The sequence below is a fragment of the Leptodactylus fuscus genome, chromosome 2, assembly GCF_031893055.1.
Source record: "Leptodactylus fuscus isolate aLepFus1 chromosome 2, aLepFus1.hap2, whole genome shotgun sequence".
Classification (NCBI taxonomy): domain Eukaryota; kingdom Metazoa; phylum Chordata; class Amphibia; order Anura; family Leptodactylidae; genus Leptodactylus; species Leptodactylus fuscus.
Window position 1 is genome coordinate 51,235,507 of NC_134266.1, and position 27,061 is coordinate 51,262,567.

Here is a 27,061-nt window from a genome sequence, read left to right on the forward strand (position 1 = left end):
TCACCAAGAGGTCCTGTTCTATCTCCTTCTAATATCTAATGACCATTATAAAAGTCTTCCATCTTTCCGTGTCTATATGTTGTACCCGTTCAGCCCTGGAATACACTTTTAACCATGACATTTCTCTCAGGTTTGACACCGAGCTGGCACAGGCACAGGAGGAGGCACAAAGGGAAAAGGTACTGAAAGAAAAGCTGAGCCGAGAAAAGGACATGCTGACTTCTGAGGCGTTCAGCTTCCGACAGCAGCTGGAGGTAAGTCAGCGACACTTATGAGCTCTGACTCAAGTCAAAATACATAGGAGCAAATACTAGCTTATAGTCAAGCACAATAAGCATCAGCAGAAAAGTCTCCGAAAAGTTTTCAGTTTATTCTGCGTTGTGTATGTAACACCCACATATTCAGCGGGGCGATGCACAGAGGGATGTCACATCATGATTTGGTTGCAGGGTTGGCATGCATTTCACCCTGTGCATCAAATCCACTTTAAAATCTCTTCTTTGCTTCCACTATAATGAGCTGTATTTTTTTTTTCACTCACAAATCTGTATGGAAAACCTGAAGCGCATCAGTTACATGCGAACATACCCTAACAGAGGAAGAACATTGAGATTTAGCATACATCCTGGATATGTTCCTAGATTTGACACTTATGAGCCTAGTGGTTCTACAAAAAGACACATAACATCCCGAACGTGGCCATGTAACCTTATGAAAGTTGAAGGGCCTGAATAAGGTCATATTCACATAGCTAAGCCAATCATGTGAGTGCAGAATCTATGCGGCACCTGGTTTATTGTTCCCAGAACTATTCACTTCAGTAAGTTAATCAGGTCAATGAAGACTATACCGATAGCTCAATCCATAAAAAAATTAGAGCATGCCGTATTTTTTCACTGATCAAAGACTTCATGTGGTCATTGAACACTCTCATCTGAGTAGGATCTAAAAAACAAGTAACGAGGGACAGTGGAAGACTCACACAGTGATTGACCAACCTTCTATTATACACACATTTATATAGGGAGAACTGTCAATGTATATTGGTGGAGTGAATGGGACTCTACTCTCTCTCTCCTAGTAGTCCTGTCAGGATTTACGCTGCTTTCTGTTCAAGAATCCTGCTCCAAATCATATACACACATATACACAATATCACAGAGCTCAGCTTCTCTTCTCTATCATATAACCCTATATATCACAAAGCTCAGCTTCTTTCTCTCTAGCTTATAACCCTATATGTCACAGAGCTCAGCTTCTCTTCCTCTATTATATGACTGTATATATTACAGAGCTCAGCTTCTCTCCTCATCACATAACCCTATATGTCACAGAGCTCAGCTTCTCTCCCTCTATCATATAATCCTATATATCACAGAGCCCAGCTTCTCTCCCTCTGTCATATAACCCTATATATCACAGAGCTCAGCTTCTCCCCCTCTGTCATATAACCCTATATATCACAGAGCTCAGCTTCTCTTCTCTATCATATAACCCTATATATCACAGAGCTCAGCTTCTCTCCCTCTAACTTCTAACCCTATATGTCACAGAGCTCAGCTTCTCTCCTCATCACATAACCCTATATACAGTCCTATGAAAAAGTTTGGGCACCCCTATTAATCTTAATCATTTTTAGTTCTAAATATTTTGGTGTTTATAACAGCCATTTCAGTTTGATATATCTAATAACTGATGGACACAGTAATATTTCAGGATTGAAATGAGGTTTATTGTACTAACAGAAAATGTGCAATATGCATTAAACCAAAATTTGACCGGTGCAAAAGTATGGGCACCTCAACAGAAAAGTGACATTAATATTTAGTAGATCCTCCTTTTGCAAAGATAACAGCCTCTAGTCGCTTCCTGTAGCTTTTAATCAGTTCCTGGATCCTGGATAAAGGTATTTTGGACAAACAATTCAAGTTCAGTTAAGTTAGATGGTCGCCGAGCATGGACAGCCCGCTTCAAATCATCCCACAGATGTTCAATGATATTCAGGTCTGGGGACTGGGATGGCCATTCCAGAACATTGTAATTGTTCCTCTGCATGAATGCCTGAGGATTTGGAGCGGTGTTTTGGATCATTGTCTTGCTGAAATATCCATCCCCGGCGTAACTTCAACTTCGTCACTGATTCTTGAACATTATTCTCAAGAATCTGCTGATACTGAGTGGAATCCATGCGACTCTCAACTTTAACAAGATTCCCGATGCCGGCATTGTCCACACAGCCCCAAAGCATGATGGAACCTCCACCAAATTTTACAGTGGGTAGCATGTGTTTTTCTTGGAATGCTGTTTCTTTTTGGACGCCATGCATAACGCCTTTTTTTTTTTATAACCAAACAACTCAATTTTTGTTTCCAAAATGAAGCTGCCTTGTCCAAATGTGCTTTTTCATACCTCAGGCAACTCTATTTGTGGCGTACGTGCAGAAACGGCTTCTTTCTCATCACTCTCCCATACAGCTTCTATTTGTGCAAAGTGCGCTGTATAGTTGACCGATGCACAGTGACACCATCTGCAGCAAGATGATGCTGCAGCTCTTTGGAGGTGGTCTGTGGATTGTCCTTGACTGTTCTCACCATTCTTCTTCTCTGCCTTTCTGATATTTTTCTTGGCCTGCCACTTCTGGGCTTAACAAGAACTGTCCCTGTGGTCTTCCATTTCCTTACTATGTTCCTCACAGTGGAAACTTGACAGGTTAAATCTCTGAGACAACTTTTTGTATCCTTCCCCTGAACAACTATGTTGAACAATCTTTGTTTTCAGATCATTTGAGAGTTGTTTTGAGTAGCCCATGATGCCACTCTTCAGAGGAGATTCAAATAGGAGATCAACTTGCAATTGGCCACCTTAAATACCTTTTCTTATGATTGGATACATCTGGCTATGAAGTTCAAAGCTCACTGAGGTTACAAAACCAATTTTGTGCTTCAGTAAGTCAGTAAAAAGTAGTTAGGGGAATTCAAATCAATAAAATGATAAGGGTGCCCATACTTTTGCACCGGTCAAATTTTGGTTTAATGCATATTGCACATTTTCTGTTAGTACAATAAACCTCATTTCAATCCTGAAATATTACTGTGTCCATCAGTTATTAGATATATCAAACTGAAATGGCTGTTGCAAACACCAAAATATTTAGAACAAAAAATGATTAAGATTAATAGGGGTGCCCAAACTTTTTCATAGGACTATATCACAGAGCTCAGCTTCTCTCCCTCTATCATATAATCCTATATATCACAGAGCTCAGCTTCTCTCCTCATCACATAACCCTATATATCACAGAGCTCAGCTTCTCTCCCTCTATCATATAATCCTCTATGTCAGACTTCGGCTTCTCTCCTCGATCATATAACCCTATTTATCACACAGTTCAGCTTCTCTTCCTTTATTATATAGTATCATATAACCCTGATCTGCCACTTTTTTGGGTTTGCAACTTTTTAAATGGCACTTGTAACAAACAAGTTCTCTTTTTGTCCTTGCCACTTTCCGGAAATGGGCATGCTGTGTTCGGGTCATTGGTCCCAACAGAAAACTGATCCCTGAAATCTATGCTAACTTCAAGCTAGAGTTTATAGAAGGCACATGGCCTACCGGAGGATGCTCCTGCAGATTTTGTCTATATGGTGATATAGAGCCTATAGCATTTAGTGGAGAATATTAACACCTGCAAATAACATATCTCTTCTGCAAAATGATTTCCTGACACTCCTGGAATTAGGAGGCATTTGGGACTCTAAAAAGGCTGTGTTTCATGTATAAATACTCGCACTGCATGGCATGCTTATCTCAGCGGGATAACATTTTATTCTCTCCTCTGCCGGCTTAAACTTCTTTAAAATCAATAAGCCAGCGCTTTACTGTAATTTTGCCTTTTTATACCTGCTCTGATATTTGTTGCAATGGAGAATAACCCATCTTTTTCCAATAGTAATTACATCAGCTTTGTTGTTTTTTCACGTGTCTCAGGTCATCATTCAATATGTTTAGATCTTCTCGCTTTATAGAATAACCATACACAAATAAAATATTTAAATGTTACGTCTCTGATGTTTCTTTTCGGTTGCATTTTGTCTCATCAGGAGAAAGAAACTGAGATTTCAGTTCTCACACACAAGGTTGAACAGCTGGAAGCAGAACTTCAGGATATCTCCTGCCAGGAGTCCAAGGATGAGGCTTCTCTTGCAAAGGTTAAGAAACAGCTCAGAGATTTGGAAGCCAAAGTTAAAGACCAAGAAGAAGAGCTTGATGAGCAAGCAGGATCCATCCAAATGTTGGAACAGGTATGGGAGCTATACAGATTAAATGGAGAGGAAAAGCCCCATGCACGACACGACGAGTGTACAGGCAGAGGCTCTTCCTGATGAGGGGGTGTCCGATGTTTCGTTCCTATGTTTACAGAGCAGGTCCTTTCATGCTCCATGGCATCAGAGCAGGAACCCCCATTGAAGTCTATGGGGGACGAATGGCACTTAGAACACATTTGGAGGACACTCAAATGTCATCCAAGTGCATTTCACTATAAAATCCGCCGCCCTCTTGGCCTGCACTCATTCATGTGCATGTGGCCTAAGAGTGTGGTTGGACAGATTTGGAGTTGAGAATGGATGGACAGTGGTAAAGAAAGGATAGACAGGTGAGGTGGACTGTCTGCATAGATAAGATTACAGTAAATACTGTAGATTTAAGAAGTCTAAAGAAATTTTTTTTTCTTATCACACAAATAAGAGCATACTACCCACACTGTTCCCATACTATGCCATTTTTCCCTGACCTCTACAAGTTTCTGTATCCTGGTCTTCAGTGATGATGTGTTTACACAGTGGGCTAGGGTACAGAGACCTGCGAGGGGGGAATGTGAAGGTGAGTATTGCTTCCTTTGTTATTTTATATCATCCTAAGTGATTTTACATATTCTAATGGCTTGCCAAGGTCTTTAATGGTACAACGCAACAAGCACAAAGGAACATTTGCATGAATGGTTGACCCCGACACAGCGGCCTTTTAATAACCTTGGGTTGCTTAATGTAAATCCTCGTATTGGTGCATATGAACGTGAATTTTCAGCATTATTATACACATGATAAAGGGAATGGGGGCACTAGAAATGAAGATGATCATAATAGTTGATAAACAGGGGGCATCACTTTAAGTAAGGCTGGTGTGGCAAGGTCTGATTTCCCCACTGTGTTGGCAGAAGAATGAAGATACCGTATATTGTGTTGCCATTGTTGTGAGTATATAGACTGTCACATTATTCACATGGGCATTGCAACCCCCCCTCCAGCACACACTGTACAAGAGATCTCTTGAAGTAATAGATAGGAGTTATATTTATATACAGTAGTTCCATAAAGGTGACATCGGACTCTTCTACAGGATCCTTTATTTCCATTCGGATCTTTAGCATTGTGGTTTAAGCTTTTGCTTTTGTGTTGGAGAAAGCTACTTTAGGAAAGTATCGGAGCGTGACTAACTACGATTCGGAGGGATGTATAACATAACTCTTCATTCCCAGGATATCGGCACAAGTTTTTCTTTTCATGACAGTAATTTTGGCTAAGACTTTCTAGACTATTGTGTGCTTGAAGGCGTCAACAGTTCCAGCTTACGTGAGAGATGAGGGATTGAAATAAGGGTTTAAATAGCGATATTGGAAGGGATTTTAATAGATCAGACAGAGCAGAATTCTCCGCATTTTCTATTAAATGCAATGTCAACTCAGCCCGAGCGAAAGTGAATTGTATTTATCAGCGTTTACCAGAAAGCTTACATATATTTATACCTCTATAAATATATACTATAAAACTCCTTTAATCCAACTTCAATGGGAAAGGTTCTGGGTTATCAGATAGGCATAGATAAGTACACATACCTTACTTGTAAAGGCTGAGAACGTGCAGGAAGAAAGCCCAGCTTTCTCTTGCTTCTCTCTGCTTATGGTTTTATGACACTTCATGTTGGTTTTGTCTTTTGATAGATTTTCTGGATTATCAGTTTCCTGATAAAAGCGATTACATAGCAGAGGTATAAAGATTAATATCACCCTGGATATAGTCAGTATATAATATATCTTGATCTTCTAAACACCCTCTTACAAAGGACGATGATGGACAGACAAGTGTTTGTTCCTTGTACGTTGCCATATAAATAAACCAGTGATCAGCCAACAATGATCACAGTAGGGATTGATCGGTCGCCAATGGAAACAAATGCTGATCATTGTGTTTTAGTATTGATCAGAACTCATCCCCTTCAACATCAGGCAATGTAAATAGCCCCTAAATATATAAATAATAAAATAACCATATGGATGACATAGTTTAAAGGGTTATTTCCATTGAAGAAAACATACAGGAGATTATATAGTCAAAAGCTATTAATATATGCAATAGAATGGTTCCTGCCTAGATTCCTTATCACTTCCATGTTTCCCTGCTTTCTTCTACGGAGCCAGGCTGCCATATACAACTATGAGATGCAATTGCCTGATAGTCACATTGTATGTCAAATGGTACAGGTATGTTTCTGCACACTACTGATGAGGATTTTGGCTCTTTTTAGTGAGCGGAATCATTTGGCTGCACTCAAAAAACAGAGCCAGATCTTTTCTGTATATCGCTTTATATAATGCTACTATCTATGTTCTGTCGGTAGTATGTATCCCCTCCACTCCACCTTAACCTGATCACGTGACCCCTGGCTGTCATAATATTCTATTGGTAGCACAGGATGCAAAAGTCACATGAACTGTGAAGAGGGTGGTCTTAATTGTGTTGGTGCGGGGTTAAGTGAGCTATCGGCTTTCAGCCTCGAGCCGACTCCCGACATTCAGATGAGAGGTGGCACATCATGATGGCTCATTCGTGAATGACATATCACTGACCATAGAAAATGACAGTAGTATAGCTGGCTTTTTTTTGCATTTTCTTAACATAATTGTGTACATCATTACACTGAGTACTTTTTTTTCCAGTTCTTAGTGTAACCCCTTGGTATAACTATACACCTTTCTCTTCCCTTCCTTTTTCGCTTTGGTTGAAGACCCTCTTAGGGGGCATTCACACTACCGTTGGTGTCCGCTCAACACTATCCGTGGCTGTTGTCCGTACAAGATTTTAGCAATGGACACTAGCTGGTCCGTTTGTGTCCATTATGATAGGTGTCTGTTTTTGGTTTTTTTTTTTCTTTAAACGGACACCTTTTGAGTGGACACCAACGATAGTGTGAACCCTACCTTAGCCAAATCCATCAGCTGTAGACAGAAGGTTACTTATCTGCTGTGAAAGTGAAAATCTTGAGATCCTGTGCTTCTACATATTCCAGGAGACAAGTAGTGCAGTAAGGAGCTCTGCTTCCTGGCCATTTAGCCAGCACGTTGGAATAATAATAATACAATTGGTAAGAATTCATGTCCTCGCTCAGCCGCCGCTCTGCCTCCTCCCTGGGCCGCTCTCAGGCCGTTACCTATATATCTTCCTGTTGGTAGCTGTAAAAGTTAAAGAAGTGCCATTAGCTGTCCTCACATCAGGGAGCGATTGCCGAGTCAGCGACTGGGCCGGAGAGATGAATGGGCATCAGGAGACATGCCTGGCCTCTGTTCCTATATGTTCAGCACTTGGAGCTCTCTCTTCACTGCTTATATCATCTTTTTCTGTAGAAAATGTGGCCTGAGAGCTGCGAGCAGGCATTTTACATGCACCTCTCTGGGGCAGTCGCTCTACTTAAGAGCTCACTCGGGTGTGTTTTACAGATATACTCCTCAATGTGTTGATAGATCTTTCCATGCTTGTAGAGTAACAACTGCAAAAATCTCTCTCCAGTGCACAACTGAAAGGGTTTTCTGTAAAGTCTGTTCATTGACAGCGATCACTACACATAAGGTGCAGTAAAGTCTAGGGTCCTGCACGTCACACTGGCATTACTGTTACATGATCCCATACTGTGATACTGAACCAAGTGCCAGGACCCACAGAAGACGGTAAAGGGACCCTCTGCATAACATGGAAAATGACATGTCTCTGTATGAAATAATACAATCTGCTGTACTTATCTTCTCAAGTAAAAAAAGAAAAATTTAAATATCTCTGTTGCATACCGCATGATGGAGGCCAAAAGAACACTCTTTCAGTCTCCATTGTTCTAATCGGAAGCATGCACTGGGAGAAATCCTGGTGTATACATAGGACCCTACCAAGGTGCTATAGACAGGCAATGGAGGCCTCCATCTACAAGCACTCCCAATGGTTGTTTCTGCGCCCAGAGTATTCATTGTTGGACCTCTATTTAAAAAAAATAATTAAAAATCTGTTTACGGGCTTTCTCGGTTCATACGGTATCTCTCATTTTCTTCAAAAAGATATTGAGGTCTTATATGCCTTGTCACATGGAGATGAAAGAAGCATCATGTACAACCATCGTTCTCGTGATTGGTGCTAAGCTGTAAGGTTTAATATTTTAGGTAATTTTTTTTTCCTTTTTAGTCTAAACTACGCCTGGAGATGGAGATGGAACGGCTCAGACAGTCACACTCCAAGGAACTTGAGAACAAAGATGAAGAAGTGGAGGAGATTCGACAGTCTTGTCAGAAAAAGGTAGGCTGTGTCCGCCTGATAGAAGTATTAATGTGCAGTACAAATAGGCAGTTTGTGTACGGGACATAACGCCACATGTGCAATCTCTCCATGTGCACAATGTTACTGTAACACTACAGCCGCTCCTTGTATGTGATGTTATCAGGGACAACATGTAACTTGGGCTTGAGTCAAGTAGGGATGGATCACGTGATCAGTGAATGAACTTGTGGTCCACATTGTAACCAGAACCAAAATACAGGGGTTATGTGATAGGTTCCAAAATTGTTACATTGGTTGCCTTGGGGGAAAAAAAATATTCCTGTCACACCCCTTTAAGTCATAAGGTAAAAAACAAAACAGCAATTCATTGTTTGCTCATTGCTAGCTATATTGTGATTTTCAATGTCATGTACTGGAAGACGCTGTTCTTTTAACATCAGCCTTCTTTCCTTGTGAATAGCTGAAGCAGATGGAAGTTCAATTAGAAGAGGAATACGAGGATAAACAGAAGGTCCTGAGAGAGAAGAGAGACCTGGAAAGCAGATTAAATTCTGTCAGCGAACAGGTATGTATAAAAATAAAAAAAAAAAGGTCAGTACGAGCAGTCATGCATGTTACCAGCCTGCAGCAGCTTGTACTAGGCCAGCACCTGGTTCAGGATCATAACTCATACCGTTATGTTGGCTCTAGGTCAGTCAGCGTGACTTTGAGACCGAGAAACGTCTACGAAAGGATCTGAAGAGAACCAAAGCTCTGCTTGCCGATGCGCAGATCATGCTGGACCACTTAAAGAACAATGCTCCAAGCAAACGGGAAATTGCACAACTAAGGAGCCAGGTACTTATAGTCTGACTTTGTAAAACACTGACCCTTATACCTAGAAGATTTCAGGCAGCACTCTACTGATGACACCTCTGGTGGGTGCACGTACCCAGCGGGAACTGTCCAAACTTCCCTAAGTCATTCTATGTATATGGCGGAGTAGGACGGCACACCATATGTCCATCTGCATTGATATATTTATTTTACATCAGTTCACACCAAGGTAGTTGAGGCATATCCTCCAATGTTGGTAAATTACAGTAATGTTTCAGGATCGTCCCTTCATCAGGTGTAGATACACAAGTACAGGCATAGTCTGGTGTGAAGAGCATTATCGTGCTCTGACAACTGAGGGAACAGAAGGTGTGGGTGAAATAGGAGAGGACTGCAAAGCAGATGGACATATGGTTTGCCCTCCTACTTCTGTCATATACTTCCTTGCTAAACACCAGCCTTAAGAACTTTTATAATTCACCCCGATTTCAACTGCCGCTTCTTTCAGGTTTTATATTTATAAGGATTTTGCTATAATTTACTTTGCTGATATCCTCTAAGCAGTAGATACCACAATGGTTCCAGGGCATTGCAGCGTCAGTGCTATTACTGTGATCTACATCCCCCCACAACCTTCCTGCATCCAGAGGCTGATAGAACAGATCAGGCTGATCGGTGTGGGACCCCTACAGATCATAATATCGATGACTTATCCTTTGGATAGGTAGATTGGTCATCGGTATGAAAAAATCTGTTTGGGTTCAGAAAACCCCTTTAAGATCCTGCTGTCCTGTTTTTAAGAAGAGCCTTTTTTTATTATCATAGAAAAATGTGTTTCGCAACTTATAAACAACTTTTCTGAAAAACAGTAATAAAAAAAATTGAGTGCTCAATAGAAAAACCTGCTGTGGTTCCTGTGACAGCTCCTTGATAAAAGCGTTACAGCCTCCGAGCTCCCGTCTGTGCTCAAGTGTTCTCTGAAGGGGTAAAACAATTATCAGAAAGCCATGTGAAATCCCCAAGAGGCCCTTCCATAATGTAAAGCAGATTGGCGCCCAGGTTCCTCCTCGGCGTTGCTGGCCCACAATGGCTTCCCCCTCCCAGTACCGCCAGACCATAAATCCTCTATTTGCTGCAATGTTATTTACTTCTGGCGAAATATTTTACCAGCTATGACACACTGTGCTGTAAATCTGCCTTCAAGTATCTGCTACCCTACAAGCGGGATAGCTAGTATACATGCAACAGTAATACATTTTACTGGATCTCCATAGGAAATGACTAAATGGCCCCATGAAATATTTCCGTGCATCCCCTCAAGGCTGGCCCTAGCTGATATGAATGTATATTTTTCTATGTTTTATACCCCTGCTGCTGCTCTCTTTCCTCTTCCCATCTCCTCCCTTCCCATCTATGCAGTTCCAGCTATAACGCCAATCTCTAGGACATATTGACAGGCCAAGTCTTTGTCTAACATTCTTATTGAATTCTGTGTTTTAATCACAGCTGGAAGAATCTGAATTTACTTGCGCAGCTGCAGTAAAGTCTCGGAAATCTATGGAGGTTGAAATGGAGGATCTCCATCTTCAAATCGATGATCTTTCCAAAGCGAAGTCAGCGGTAAGGTTTATTTCTTTATAACACGTTCTTTACCTAGAGCCAACATATCCTGCAGCGATGTACAGAGAATGCTCTCCTATTGATTCCTGTTTCCCTGGGGCTCAGAATGTAATTTCCCTATCTCAGGCAGGCACACTTACTCTAGGGCAGGTTTCACTGGAAGCCAATTAATGTAATCATTTTGTTGGAGTATGGGAAGAGGCCTGAGCACCCCAAGGAAAGCTAGAAGAATACAGGGACAACATGCAAGCCAGGCCAGGTTGTACCCTGTGACCTTAGTGCTTTGGGGGTGCTGACAACTGTATTCTGCTGGAGCTCTGCTTATATTCTACATCATTGTGTTCTTTGTTTCTTATTAGGCTAGGGCTACAAGACATCTTAAGACAATTGCACCCTCCCACCTCTGTAACACGACTGCCACACATATACAGAGTGGTTGCAAGTCACACACCATTATAGGCTCCATAGTTGCCTGTGACTGCGACATACTTGCAACCTTTCCACGATTGACAGTTCCCTTTAATCAAGCAACAGGGTTGTAAATTGTGCAGAAATTGGGTGATGATTTGGGATGCCTGGTGCAAGACCCTCTCCCAACAATCCAATATTGATAACCATGCTTTCAGTATCAAGTCTTGGACAACCCCTTTAAGTGCCTTATACTTTGATCTTAAGTGCATATAGATTAAATTGTGTGACAACAGTAAGAATTTAGGAATCTGCAAAATATGGTGTAAATTCTGCCAAGTTCCCAAAGATAGGACATGTGGCCCAAGGTATTTAATGCAGCTTGGTCACATTTCTCTTCCATACATCACTTCATGACTGGCAGGTACACGATGATTTCCTCCATTTTCTGCATTTTTACAACTCCTTTTTTGGTTGTAAGTTGTCAAAACCCATAAATTTTGGGGTCAAGCATTTTGGTGCTTGATCCCCAGCTTCTTGCTACTGACAGAAGTATTGTGTGTGATGTGCGACTGCTGCAGAAATTGGCTACTTTTTTCAGAGGGGTGGATGAACTGATGGTCTCTTTTGCCTGAATCTGGGACACTTATATGAAGAGTTAGAATAAGATAAGATAAGATATTCCTTTAATAGTCCCACAATGGGGAAATTTCAGTGATACAGTTTCATAGATGGTACAGTAGTATATAACAGGAGAGAAAAACACATACAAGCTCATGGCAGATAGAGAAATCCTAGGAATCATAGCAACTAAAAAAGAAAGAAACACAGACACACTGCAGGATCATTTAGTTCTCTGTGCGGAGTGATGTTAATAATACAGCCGAATGTGGTTGGAGGACACGAGGAGGGGGGGTCACAGCATGTAGATATAACAGCCAGAAACGTTTTTGCAAAGGTGGGGGACATAGTCAGCTATCATGATAACATGTGGTAGTTCCTTTGGTAGGTGGTGAGATCTCCTGCTCACAGCTGATAGTACGGTATCTTGTATCAGCGCTATTGTCCATTAACCTCAAAAAATGCCCCAAATGTCCTTCATCAAAAGCCCTCCTCCTCCTCCTCCTTTGTTCTTACCACTGTGTTCTACTGCCCAGAGAAGTCCGAAGCCATCCAGGTAGACAGGGTGCTGCTCTCTTGCCAAGCTTCCATAACTCCTGGGGTAGGTGGGTGATGGTAGGTTCCCAGGTTGTAACAGAGTCCCACGTGTCCACAGTAATAGGGAGAAATACCAGTCAGCTGTAGCATCTTCACACATCAGCAATAGACGCCAAAAATCATCTCCTTGAAAAGAAGTAGTCCACACATCCATGCAGGTTTCTCCTCCATGCCGCATGGTGACCATGCTGTCCATGCTTAGCTCCTGGGGGGGGGATGGTAGCAGGCACATGTGCACAGGACAGAGTCATTGTCCATGCTTTAACAATAGATACAAAAGGAACAAAATACTTCACAGGGTCTTCCATTCGATTTATAGTTGCTAATTCATAGTGCTAGTTTGCTTAGTTACCGGATTCTTGAAGATACAGAGAAAAAGAGTGAAAAAGGAAAGATAGAGATTGCTCCCAGCTTGGAGCTCTGTATCAGGCAGCCAAGCCACTCAAGGGGGCGGCGCCTAGATTAAGGTTGCAATCCATAGTTCCTGGGTTGCCGCAGTGCTTCGCAGGCTGTCAAAAATTCAGCTGTGTTAAAATTGATATTGGTCTGCAGTTTTGCAGATAACGCTGCTGTTTATCTGTACAATTGTGGTTACGTAAATGAGTAGACTCTTAAAATGCAACTTCCCTTTATTTTTTGTCGCTCTTGTGTCAGGGGGTGATTGGTGCCAATTTTTGTAATACACTATACTATCCCATTTAACTTCCTTTTTATTTATTTATTTATTTTTTTACAATACTAGTTGTAACATTATCTCTAGCAATCTTCTAACTGAGCTGTTACTAAGGAAAGTCCGTACATAGTTATATTGTGAACATAAAGACCTTAAGCATTTATGAAAGAGGGGAGGGGACACTTCAAATGGCTGTAGCTTCGGTTTTATACCACCCAAAAAAATGTTCACCACACACTTCCTGACACAATAGCAAAAAAAAAAAAAAAAAAAAAAGGGAGTTACACTTAAATGGGTGCAGAATTTTGCAGATAAACAGCAGTTATATCTAAAAAAAACAAAAAAAAAACAAAACAAAAAAACAAAACACGTGGCCAATAAGAAGTTTTGCTACATTATTTTTGGGGGAATGGGGTGCCATATATTTGCCTTCAGTATTGGAAAACTTAACCTATTTTTTACACTTTAGATCACTGTGTAATTTTCTGTTCTCCTGTTTCTTTATAGTCTGTATTTTTTTTTAGCCACTCAGAAATCCTTGGCTTCCGTTCCTTTTGTGTCTCTCTGACCCCTCTGTATCTACTTATCTTGTATTCTTTCTACCTTTGGGTCTTCACCATCTATTTATGCTGTCTTTATTATCTTGTATCAGACATTTACTTCCATTGTACAGAACTGCGGCCGTGTATAGGCCTGGGCTGTGGACATCACTGTAATTGCACAATAATACTGTTGCCACATCCGTGGGCAATGACTATGTTTGTTGACCTCTCTTGTAAGTGTTGATTGTTCCCTGGCACAATGACGGTATTATAGGATGTATTTATTGTGATATCCTATAATATCACCCTACAGGATATTCACTAAAGACCTTCAAATGTCTCTCTTTACTAGCAGAGCTTTATTCTTTAATGTAATTGGTTCTCCCGATCCTGGTTTTCGAGCATAATAACGTAATCTGCATTGTGACCGTCACAGCTGCGTTGAGTCCTGAATAAAGTTTTGTCCTCAGTTAACCTCTCTGCTGCTGGATACATTTCCTGGTTATCATCAAGTGGAAATGATACGGGTAGCGGGGGCACGCAGCCTTGGAATGACATTTTCATTTAAACTAAGTTTAATACATTTCTCTCCAAAGCTGCGACCGGTTTCCCCCCCAGTAATAATAAGATAGATGACAGCAAAGCCAGAGCCAGAGAAGTCGTTTCGCTTTGGAATGATGTGCTAATAGATTCATTAACTTTCTGAAGCCAACATTATTCTCTTTATTAGCAGCACTACCCCTCCCAAATTCAGCATCGCCACTTTCTGCCTTCAGCTGCCATGCCGCATAGCTCCATAAATATCAGAAAACTCAAGAATGATAGAATAATCTGCTTCTAAAGCCATTGGGGGAATTTACTGACCTATCCACGTTGGTTTTTTGGTGTGGATGTATGTAATGTGGATCCTTTCTTGTACCAAACATGGTCACATTTTTCCTGCACCCTCCTCGCCTCTTTTTCCAAAAATGGATGTAGACTAACGTGGGCCGCGGATGCCTCAGCCCAACAAATTTACTGTAGCTCATGCCAAAAAAGGTGTAAAAAGTCATAAATGAAATCTACACCAGTCAAGAGTGCGCCTGAATTATGTCCGGAGTCTCTTAATTTTGGTGCCTTCCACGCCAACCAGGGACAAGATTTACGCTAAGTTTACACGAACGTCGTCTCCGTTGTTTGGGTCAATAGGGGGACATGAACAATGGAGAGTCGAATCACTAAAACCCGGCAGTCCCCGTTGATTATAATGGGGTCCATCGGGTGTTCGTTGTTTTTAAACTGAAACTGACAAGGGAAAAAAGCCTCTATATAGGATTTTTTTTCCTCTGCTGACTTTCGGCGGACACTGCTATGGAGATGTGAATGTAGCCTAAGGCTGATATACAGAACTCCCTATATATATAAATTTCCTCCCCTTCTTTATATCACTATACCAATGCTAGTTTTCAGATACTCCCAACAGATCAGGTTTACGGTTACCTTCATTTTTACCATCTTTCTCCACACTTGAGGGATAATTTTAGGAGTGTTTTGAGAAACTTAGCTGTATATTAAGTGTATTCATTTCTTATGTCTGTTACGTCAGAAGTACATATACTTGTTGCTTAATTTGTCAACAGAAAATGACCTTAAACATATTTGAAAAAATTTTATCTATATATTTCTCTGTGTCAGTATATTTAAATAGTACTAAATTCTTCAATTTTCACTCTGGCCACTAAGCCTAATAATAGCATGACAATTGCCAATTTTGTAAGGGTTTTCTCTGCAGCAGGAAAACTCCTGCCATGTGTGTATACCCTAACCGTTTTGATATGCAAAAAGCTTTAAGTAAAACCAAGTTTTCTTTTGATTCATACTCTTGCGTATGATGTGTTAGGTCTCTACATTTCTTGTATCACTTATACAGGACACTTGCTCCCAGAACTATGCTTGTGCTTTGCAATTTCAAATGTTTTAGATTTCATTGTTAAGGTTACGTTTTGTAAGTCACTATTCACTTTTATATAAAGTAGGAATTAAGATTGGGGTTTAAAAAAAAACCAAAAACCTAATGGAAACCATTGTCAGCAAGTGGCAGATGTAATAGTGTAATGTTTGTGTTCTTGCTCTCATTAGTAACGGATTCTGTATCTCTAATTGACAGCTGGAGGAGCAGGTCAGCCGCCTGCAGAGGGAGAAGAACGAATTACAGAGCAGAATGGAGGAAGACCAGGAGGATATGAATGAGCAGATGAAGAAGCATAAGGCGGCTGTAGCTCAGGTGACTCCTTAGGAGTAACTGCTTTACAATCTATAAAACTCTGCATAACTAATTTTTTTTAAGGCACGTTTCTACTTATGTTAAGGTCTCTGTTATGCAGGTTTCCATTTCCTGCCCGAAACTGGGCCTGAGACGGAAACCTGCAGGCATTTTTCAAACCCATTCAAATGAATGGGTTTGAAAAGTGTCCGGCCATGAGCGGCGTTGAGCATTTTGTGCTCTACCCGTGGCGAAACCGTTTTTTTTTAACCAGACACAGAGTCAGACATGCAGTACTCTGTGTCCAGTTTAAAAAAAAAACTGTTTCGCCGCGGAGAACATAAAACGCTCACCGGCGCTCACGGCCGGACTCGGTCTCACAGGTTTCCACCTTCTGCAGGCAGAAGACGGAAACCTAATACGGAGACTCGAATGCTCTTGTGAACCCAGCGTAAGTTCACACCAGCCTCGCCTTTCCATTGTTGTGGTCTGTCAGAATACTAGAGAAACGGAAAAGCGGACCATTGCAATTGCGGTTACACACAGATCCTGGTTGGCTCCATTAACTATAATAGGGTCTGACAGAGGAAAAAGTTCTCTTCGTGCAGGACTTTTTTGGCTACTGATTTCAGGCAGACGTTGTGGTGCAGATGTGAACGTAACCTAAGGCTACAGTCACACTTTCTTTATGCTCTCTGTGATTCGTATCCACTATGGGACCGGGCACAAGAGTCAGTTGTTTGTATGGGAAGCCAATTCACATGTCAATATATTTTTGGCACGTGGGTGGAAATCCACGCAAATACAGGTCGAGTATACATTTGTTGCAATTGGTCAGATTCGGACCCACCACCCCAACAGTGGTAAGCACTTCACTCCCTAAACATAACCTCTACAATACATCAAAGTCAATAATATATTCATGTAGAAGTGTTTTCATAAAGATGATTTTTGTGGGTTATTTTGTATGACAGAGATGCAGCTATCGTCACATTAGCTAGTCCTATTTAGCCCTTTGGCAGCCATGTGTCCCTTTAGAACTACAATAGGATTTCACTGCAGAGTTTCCTTTTGCTTGTGTTCTTGGTATTTGTATTTGCCAGTAGATATAATAGCGGTACGACAGTTTCTCGTGTGCCTTTTGCAGGTCTTGCCCTACAGCTGGGATTATTGCACACTGAGCTGAATGCTCTGCCTGTGTGAGCAGAAGACAGCGAGTCCGCGAATCTGCTGCTTAGAAACATCCAGTTTAATTAAATGCACAACTTTATCAATACATTAACTGCTTGTAATGTAAATACAGCTAATCGATTTCTGCTGCAGACCCATCAGCTCAGCCTGCGAGCCCTGGGAATTGGTGTATTCTGTAGAACTTCTTCAAGCAGTGAATATTTCCTTGTTTTTTTGTGGGGAGGGCTTCCCCTTCTCAGTAAGCAACTTAACAAACCCTGTCATTCTCTCCCTTAGTCCTCCCGAGACTTGGCTCAGATCAATGACCTGCAGGCGCAACTTGAGGAAGCCAGCAAGGAGAAGCAAGAAATACAAGAGAAGGTGAGAGGAGCCTTCCTGGCCTCATTAAATGTACATACAGAAAATAGTTTCCTTCTGGTGCACAATATGCATATAGATACTTAAAGGAACACTCCAAGACAACCCCGATACATTGTGAACAGGGCCTGTACACTGTATCTGCATAGGGCTATATTCACACAACAGTGTGACATATCTTTTTGTCTATGTCTGTCACCTAACGCCATCCATGCAACTTTTTTTATGGTCCGTTTTAAGGGATTTTTTACCCGTTTTCACAGATGCAAATTGACGTTGAAAATGTTGGGGTTTTTTTTCCCACAACCAAAAATGGTTCACTGCATCACGGTTGTCTCAATAGGGCCAAGCTAAAGAAATGTAGTCCGTTAGAGTTGTAAAGTAGCCATGAGGTTAACATCCGGCATACCCTAGAGGAGTTAGAAGGAGCTATATATACTGTGTGTGTGTGTGTGTGTGTGTATATATATATATATATATATATATATATATATATGTATGTATGTATATATATATATATATATAGTTTCTTCTAACAGATACCTATCTATCTATCTATCTATCTATCTATCTATCTATCTATCTATCTATCTGTATCTTTAAACAATGCAATGTAAGGTTACTAGTTGCTGTACAACTTTCCTTCTGTATACCTGTATACACAATTACGAACATAATAACTATCTGCCCATAGAGCATGATGATGATTTGATAAATCTGGAAACATGTAATTGTTTTGGGACTAGAACCATTTTATCTTCCCAGAAAGACTTTTATCTTCTTTTTACCTTAATTGCTCTTTATATCACAGCAGTATTGTATAAGCAGCCAGGGGTCACACGGCGTCTTTATTAATCCAGTTATTACACTTCAGCAAGGACTGACTGCAAGTTGGCTGTAGCCAGGCCATGCCATGATAGGATAGCACATACTAGTTTTCCTCCAGTTATGGACTTTTTGCATCTCTTTTCTATATATTAAAGTGTTATAATACATTGGTCATAAATTCATTCATTCATTGAAATGGCTGTAGCAAACGGTAAGCCTCTCTTCCATACACCCTATTAAAGTATATGTCTCAGACCAGTCAATACACTTGGGATCTCACATTTTACTCAAGGCAAGAATACATTTCTTTGGTCAATCTAAGGTACTTTTGTCCAACCCTGCTCACAGTTGCCTAGTGATGGCCAAAAGTGCTAGCCATAACACTTCCTATGAGCACTGTATAAGAGAATGACCACCTATTACAACCACAACCTATATTAGTGTGCAGCTCGGTTGGTTTTGGCACCATCTCCCTGAGATTTGTGCCAAGGCTTACACTTACAGCCTATCCACAGGATAGACAATATGAGTTGATAGGTGGGGGTCCATCAATTGGGAACCCCGCTGATCGAGAGAATGGCGGTTCTGTGTCCCCCTGTGTAAATTAAGTTTAGATTAAAGATGCATGCTGCCTTTCTGTGCAACTCTGTAGGAGTAATGCCTGGTCACATCTGCTTATGTATTCTGTCCGGAAAGGGGTTCGCATGGAGACTCCCCTCCCCCCGAACGGAATACAAACGCAATTGCAAGCGATGTGCTGTAAAAGCATACGGACCCCATGGACTATAATGATTCGTGCAGGCAGTGCGCGGCAAGCACATGGAGCCCATTATAGTCTATGGGGTCCGTGTGCTTTGACAGCACATCGCTCACAGTTGCGATTGTATTCCGTCCAGGGGCTGTCCATGCGGTCTCCTTCCAGATGGAATACAAGCGCTAGTGTGTACCAACCCTTAGATTGCTTCCAATTCACAGGCCAATGACATCACACTCCTCCATTAAATAGCTTGCTTGCAGCTTAGGCCCATTTAGGTGAATGGGGCTCAGCTGTAATATGCAGCACAGCCTTTACTCCATGTTTGGCTCTGTGCATGGTATTCGGTGAGAAGACCACAGACCTCACCAAATCACTGCAGTCTTTCCAACCATCTAGGTTGGGGGGTCCCCCAGTGTCAGAGCTGATCTCAAATTGATGACTTATCTAAGGATAGGTCATCAGTATTACAAGCCCCGAAAAACCTCTTTTAAATAAAAATTGTCATTTACTTAGCGGTCACATAAACAAATGACTGTATCCATTCCTAGTCACCTGTAATTTCCCTTTAATGCAGCCTGGTGCTAGGTATCATTAGCCAATTAATGGCTGTGGCATAAGTAACCTTGCAGCCAAATTGACCCGCTAATTGTCAGATTTGCGCAGTCAACAAGCTTTAGTTGACATTTAAGAGAAGCGTACAAGTTGATTGAGAGAGATCACAGGAGCCAAATGAAATACTATTACTCCAATGCAAATTGTATCATTGACCTGTAAGCGTGAAATTAATGAGGCATCATCTAATCTATGATAACTCATCCCTCAATTGTCAGGGTAAGCCTCACAGGGATCATCGGCAATAAGCCCAAAACATTGATCCTGCCTTTTTTTCTTCTTAAGCTAAATCTATATGTTAATATATTAAACCTTGCATCATTAATTTACAGAATGTTGTGGTCATTGCATCCATATCTTCAGTGCTCTAAGCTGAGCCAAGAGGAAAATGATGTGGTTGGGAAAAACGATTCGCCAAGATGTTGAATTAATGCTTGTGCTTTCAGGTGATAAGTTGTCACTGGATTACATACATTTTGCATAGCTCATTACAGTTTGCATCACTCCGGTGCTGTATTATTAAAACCTGAAGGTTATGGGGTGCGCCATTGGAGCAGATCTCTAAAATAGATAAGGGTTTATTCATATGACAATGAGAAACAGCCATTTTTGCAATGTCCATCAGACCGCTGTTTTGAGTACACATTGAAACCAATTTGTCTATTTACATGGTCGTTTTTCACAACCATCAAAAAAATCTTCATTTTGCCGTTAGTCGTCAGATACATAGCAACTCTCCAGGCTAAAGGGTATGTTCACATAGAGGAGGCTGGTCAGACAGAGCAAAATCCTGCTCAGGAATTTGAAGTAGATTATGGATGCAAATTTTGACATATTTTTTTGGCAAAAAAAAAAACAAAACTTAATCATTCCTGTTTATTTCAATGGCCATTTCCAGTTGAATCCGCATGAAGAATAGGCAAGACGTTTACTTTTTTTCTGATCTTGTTTCCTATTGAAATATGAGAGGCAGATTTTATTGATCAAATTCTTGACGGACAACCATCACCTGCCAAAATGGTCAAAAGTCATGTATGTCAACCAACACTAATCTTCTGTGTATGGGCAGCTGTACATGATAATGGAAGTGCTTTTATTTGGTGCAGTTCTGCAGCCTTTTTAGACTCTGGGCCCCTTGGCACGTTTCCTTTACACCCCATCACTTATGTGGTACCATAAAGAAATCAGTAATGTCATATAGTTCATTTACTTCGTCCATTTATTTACATACAGTTCATTCACTTTGCATGTTCATCTATATACACATTGTTCATTTTGCACATTCATGTTCATTATGCATGTTCATCTACATACCCTACATTCACTTTTCAGATTCATCTACGTACCCTTCATTCATTTTGCATGTTCATCTACATACCCTACATTCACTTTTCAGATTCATCTACATACCCTTCATTCATTTTGCATGTTCATCGACATATAACCTACATTCACTTTTCAGTTTCATCTACGTACCCTTCATTCATTTGCACGTTCATCTACATACACTTCATTCATTTTTCACTTTTATGTATACCCTTCATTCCCTTTGCATATTCATCTCCATACACTTCATTCACTTTGCCCATTCATCTTTAGAAATTAAGAGCCGGGCTGATCTGTGTTAGTTAAGCTAAGTAAATAAAACACATTAAGTAATTCCCAGTCAATAGCAATGAAAGAAGACGTGGAGTGGAGGACACTTCTTCACTGGTGGATTAATCTAGGCTTGAAGGAACAAGGAGTCAATATGTTATAGATTTTTTTCTTTTTGTCTTCTCTCTACAGTATCTCTTCCCATGTAAACCTTGTATTGCTTATTCTTCTGTTCACATTTTCACTTAATAGTTTTATTTGTGTTCTGCGACTGAAAAAACACTTACATGACAATGTTATCATAATGAGGCAAAACATCGAGCGTAAAGAATAATTCAATTATGTAAGACTATATACAAGCACAAACACACTGGAACAGACTCACCCGGGGGCTGGTGAATCCCTTGGTAGACCCTCAGATGGAGACTGGGCCTCGGGAGCAGAAAGCATGGCTGCCGTAAATCACCAACACCTCATTTCCTGCGCTTTTTTTTTTTTTTTTATTCCATCTGCCATGTTGGATCTTGATTTCATCCAGCATGAAGACGTTTTGTGCAGCGATGTACATAGATAGGATCAGGGCCTAGTGTGCAAAAGGGAGGGCTTGGAGTGAGGTTGTATATGTGCATGAAGCCGAAAACGAGACCATGTATTTCCATATCTTCTCGGGAGTTCTAGACACCCCAGTCTCACACTGCATATAACATCTTGCAGTCCATGTATAATAATACTATGATCAGGGTATATTCTCATGTGTATACTTCTTTCCTATCTGTTCTGATTCGCTCTATTTAGTTTAGTGTTTTCTTGTACTTGCCTTTGTACTCCGTATTTCATCTCTTCTCATATGTCCATTGCCGTGGAATTAATGGGGCTCTATAAATAGATAATAATAAATTTATTGTTGTAGTACAGGATTTTATTTGCAAAGACAGAAAGGTTTCCTCTGTGTCACCTCTGTGGCTGATCTGTATTCCTGCCTGGTCTCTTCTGTCCTCTCTCGCACGCTGAAACCTTCTTTTCTTTTTCTGTTGTCCTTTCTCTCTTTGCTAGAGGTTCTTGTACTTCCTGTCTATGTCCTTTCATGTTCCCTGTGTCCTATTTATGTTCTTTGTCTTTTAGCTTCCATTTACCTTCTGTCCTATGTGACATTTTCATTGCCTTATACTCCTCTCTGCTCCTCTATGCTTTCCATTACTCCTTTCTTTGTCATCCCTCGTTCCTGGTCATCTGTCTTCCCTCTTCTTACCTTTTTGTTTTTATACTTTCCTGGCTTGTGTTTGCCCTCCTTTCCCCGCTTTTCGTTTTTTGTGTGGTCCTTTTACACAGTAAGGGATGCGCCTATCAGGACAATTGCCCCACAAAGAGGACTATTAGCCAGAGCAGAGGCCTTCTAAGGGTATGTTCAATCAGCCTCCCATTGTTTTCAGTGGAACACAGAGACTGAAGCAGGACTCTGAAAAAAAATAAGCGTCCTGCACAAGTTTGCCGCAGATTCCGCTGCGGTTTCAATCGCAGAGACCACGGTGCGAGCCACTCTGCTGGTTACACCCATTTCATCTGGGACTAATCAGCTAGTGAAAACCGCAGCGGAGAGGCTGAAATGGAAGAGGAATTTGAGGCCAAAGTCTGCATCATAATCCTCTTCAGTTTCCACTGTGTGAACATAGTCTAACAGGTAATTTGGAACTTCCAGGCCATCCATATTTTAAATGGTCATACACTCACTTGAAACTCCCATGGAAGTGAATGGAGCATATTGAGAGTTGTAGTTTCACAGCAGCTGGAGTGCCGAAAGTTGCTGACCCTGCACTAGAATAACTGGTTTATAATCCTAAATTTCCCTGGCAGATACCACTGCAGAATATATAGCCAGAGAAAGATAGATATAAAATAGCAAAAAATAGGCAGAGCTCCAAAGTGAGGGTTTATTGACTTGTACCAGCAAATAAACCTTCACTTTTATCACTTAAATCTTTTAGGAATGCTGCAGATTTTTGCAATTTTATTATTAGGACAATTGCCTGTACCCTTGGCTGACACCCTCCCTCCAGCCGGTGCAGGCTTTGTTTGGACTTGTATACGGTATATTGCTGGCCGCAGTTTTTCCCCAACGATAGTAACTGATCTGCTCAGGGTTTCTGAAACCGGACCTGTGGAGATCAATTCATCTTCAAACTAAAAAGTGTTTGTCTCCATGAGAACTTCTGAGAACTTCTCTAACACATTTCTGTATTATTCACATTTATTTTAACTTTCCGACTAGTTTTACCATCCAGGTTGTTAAATGCCCGTTCAAGCACTCTGTATAAAATAATATTACTGAAGACTCGTAACAATCTTCCCAATATGCTTTACTTCATTATATTGAAAGAGCAGCAGTACAGTATCCATAAATAAGTGTATATAAGGTACTAAACATCACAAGTTTCCACTGTTTGCCAAAAGTTATCACAAGTTCCAGCTGTCATTTCTGTGAATTCTAAGTAAGCCAAATGGTCTTTAAATGCTGGTTGGTGGGTTGGAAATGTCCAAATGATAGAGCTTCAGCTACTTACATCCTGAGCTTCCGCTACTTACATCCTGAGCTTCCGCTACTTACATCCTGAGCTTCCGCTACTTACATCCTGAGCTTCCGCTACTTACCGTACCATCCTGAGCTTCCACTACTTACATCCTGAGTTTCTACTTCTTACATCCTGAGCTTCCACTACTTACCGTACCATCCTGAGCCTCCACTACTTACTGTACCATCCTGAGCTTCCACTACTTACCATACCATCCTGAGCTTCCACTACTTACATCCTGAGCTTCTACTTCTTACATCCTGAGCTTCCACTACTTACTGTAACATCCTGAGCTTCCACTACTTACCGTACCATCCTGAGCTTCTACTACTTACATCGTGCGCTTCTGCTTCTTACAGCTTGAGCTTCTACTTCTTACATCCTGAGCCTCCATTGCTTACATCCTCAGTTTCCACTACTTACATCCTGAGCTTCCACTACTTACATCCTGAGCTTCCACTGCTTACATCCTGAGCTTTCACTTCTTACATCCTGGCTTCTCTTTTGTTGTGCAGTTACAAGGTTTGCAGAGTCAGCTCGAGTTCCTGGAGCAGTCCATGGTGGATAAATCTGTGGTGAGCAGACAAGAGGCCAAGATCCGGGAACTGGAAACCCGCCTTGAATTTGAGAGGACACAAGTGAAACGCATGGAGGTAAGTGTAATGATACCAATATGCCATTGGCCGGACACTCATTTGACCAACAGCTCTTCTTCCTGATTCTTCTAGTTCAGCTGAGCCTGTATGTATTGTCTGTAGGAATGGGAAGGAAGACATTGCTGGGCACTTGTGATGGGACCACATCTCTCCACTGAGGGCAAAAGGATCAGGCATTGAAACTCTGCATGCCTGATCCTTCTTTCTCTTGGAATCTTCTTTTTGGGGAGAATTGAGGCCCCTATGCATGTAAGGCTCTGATCATACCTCAGATTAATTCACACTTCTTCTTTTGTCAAGCTTAAAAAAAGCATTCTTAAACAGCAGCTCCGTCTTCTTAGGCCTCTTTTCAGTTCAACATGGTTTTTTTAAGGATTTTTTTTTTTAAGTGTCTCTTTGATTTCAATGGGATTTGGAGCAATGCCACCTTTCCATGTTTTTTTCTGCTGCCTCCGAGTAGCAGTAAAAGGGAAATAAGCATTGCACTGGATCCGTTATATAAAGACCAACAGCCTGGCGCACACCATAGACTGGTTTCTGTCCTGCTATTTGACATACATGCTAAACTATTTCCCCGCCAAATGTGAACAGAGCCTTAGACGGTCAGCCAAAATGATTCCTCATTTATCACCATTTTATCTGTAATTGTGAATATGTATTGTGGTAGATACCGTTTCTCCTGTATATAGAGTTAAAAGTCTAATACTTGTCCACAACAGAGCCTTGTAACCCGACTTAAAGAGAACATCGAGAAGCTGACTGAAGAGCGGGATCAGCGAGCTGCGGCAGAGAACCGTGAAAAAGAACAGAATAAAAGAATGCAGCGGCAGATTAGAGACATGAAGGAAGAGATGGGTGAACTGGCTAAGAAAGAGGCAGAAGCCAGCCGTAAAAAACATGAATTGGTAAATAAATCCTTTCTTTGGTACAAGTATCTTATAGGCAACAAATTCATTTCTATGCCGCCACTACTGACATGTCAGTTCTGGTAAATACTTGTGTTTCACATAATATAAAAGTTCTGGACCAATTCTTCCTAGAAATCTACATTTTTTTTTTATTTTTTTTTTATTTTTTATTAAACCGTACCTTATTCCTTAAGCCCATTCATTAGCTTTAAGCCCCTTGCACAAGAGCGTGTGCTAGGTTAGTGTGCCATCTGGATTGTTCCCGCATGACCCTTTTATTTCTGTGGGCCTGTGCACATAACCATGAATGAGATGGACCTGTCTGCGGGCTGCAGATATGAGTAGGCCCTACTTCCGTGGCTCCTATTTGCTGAATGGGGCGACACCTGTGTGCCGGTCGTGACGTTCATTCACGGTCGTCTGCAAGCCGGCTTAGTATGACCAGCAGAATCAGACCCAGCTTATGCAGAAGAGTGATGCTGTTTTTAGAAAAATGTACCATAGAAACTTTTCCTCCTACTCTTATAAATCCCCTTTAATTTGCACTCTTTTGTGCTGGTAAGAATCTTGATGTGTTTGATCCTTTGGAATAGCTTCAAGTGCCCACATTGTCTAATGTCAAGTTCTCGTTCAGCTTTGCAGTTATTATGACTTCTGAAGATTGAAGGGTAAAACATATTAAAAACAATCTCTGAAATCTAACAGATGGGAAAACCATTTCTAAAAGTTAAAAAGATCCAAGACAAATTCTTATGCCGTCTATCATCAGACCGCTGTTCACACTTGTGAAATGTTTTCAAGGATTAAATGCAGTTTGACAATTTTCAACGCAATACTGTGGGCTAAAATGATGGATGGGACTCTAATACCCTGCAATGTAGAGGCACTAGAGAGATTCTAGTAAACGTCCAGGCAGCCAGTGCTTTGGTTTGTGAAGAAGCAACCCTTCCATTACAAATGATTATATACTAAAGAACTAGGGGCGAAAACAGCCAAGATTAAAAAATATTCTATGTTAGTGTATCTACTTTATATCGACCATTGTATCTCTTGTAGTCTTAACTTTTGTCACGTGTTATGCTCTTGTTAGGTTGATAGAACCAAGTGACAGGTGACTACAGTCTGCAGAGGTGCTTTATTTTTAATTTTAAACAAAGAAGGCTTATTACCTAGCCACAAGATGGAGGAGCAGTGTCTGATTGTCCTCCGGTTCTGGATTCCCACCAAAGGCACTCCAATGGTGACACCAATACGTGCTGCCACTCCACTCCTCTCTGTGGAGCTGCTGAAGAGAAGCAGTCCCATAGAAATGAATAAAGCGGTCACAACCACTTCTACATTGAAACACCCTGCAGACCTCTATACACGAGTGGTAGGGGGCCAAGCTATTGGATCAGATACATATCTCCCATCCCTCTGGATACGGAGAAAAGACTACTTTGTAGAGAAATAAAAAATGCTGACAAGGGCTTACAT

General features: G+C 41.0%; 2 protein-coding genes across 10 annotated transcripts in view; one reads left to right on the forward strand and one right to left on the reverse strand.

Moving 5' to 3' along the window:
• MYO18A (myosin XVIIIA) overlaps nt 1-27,061 on the forward strand; it is a 243,618-nt gene that overhangs the window by 191,804 nt on the left and 24,753 nt on the right. For all 9 annotated transcript variants that reach the window (XM_075263717.1, XM_075263719.1, XM_075263718.1 and 6 more), the window contains 10 exons: nt 131-254; nt 4,101-4,301; nt 8,502-8,612; nt 9,055-9,159; nt 9,285-9,431; nt 10,917-11,030; nt 16,018-16,134; nt 17,581-17,664; nt 24,537-24,674; nt 25,397-25,582. In XM_075263717.1, the coding sequence (XP_075119818.1) occupies nt 131-254; nt 4,101-4,301; nt 8,502-8,612; nt 9,055-9,159; nt 9,285-9,431; nt 10,917-11,030; nt 16,018-16,134; nt 17,581-17,664; nt 24,537-24,674; nt 25,397-25,582 (1,327 nt within the window). The remainder of the gene's footprint in view (nt 1-130; nt 255-4,100; nt 4,302-8,501; nt 8,613-9,054; nt 9,160-9,284; nt 9,432-10,916; nt 11,031-16,017; nt 16,135-17,580; nt 17,665-24,536; nt 24,675-25,396; nt 25,583-27,061) is intronic.
• PIPOX (pipecolic acid and sarcosine oxidase) overlaps nt 1-27,061 on the reverse strand; it is a 228,954-nt gene that overhangs the window by 27,440 nt on the left and 174,453 nt on the right. The window lies entirely within an intron of this gene.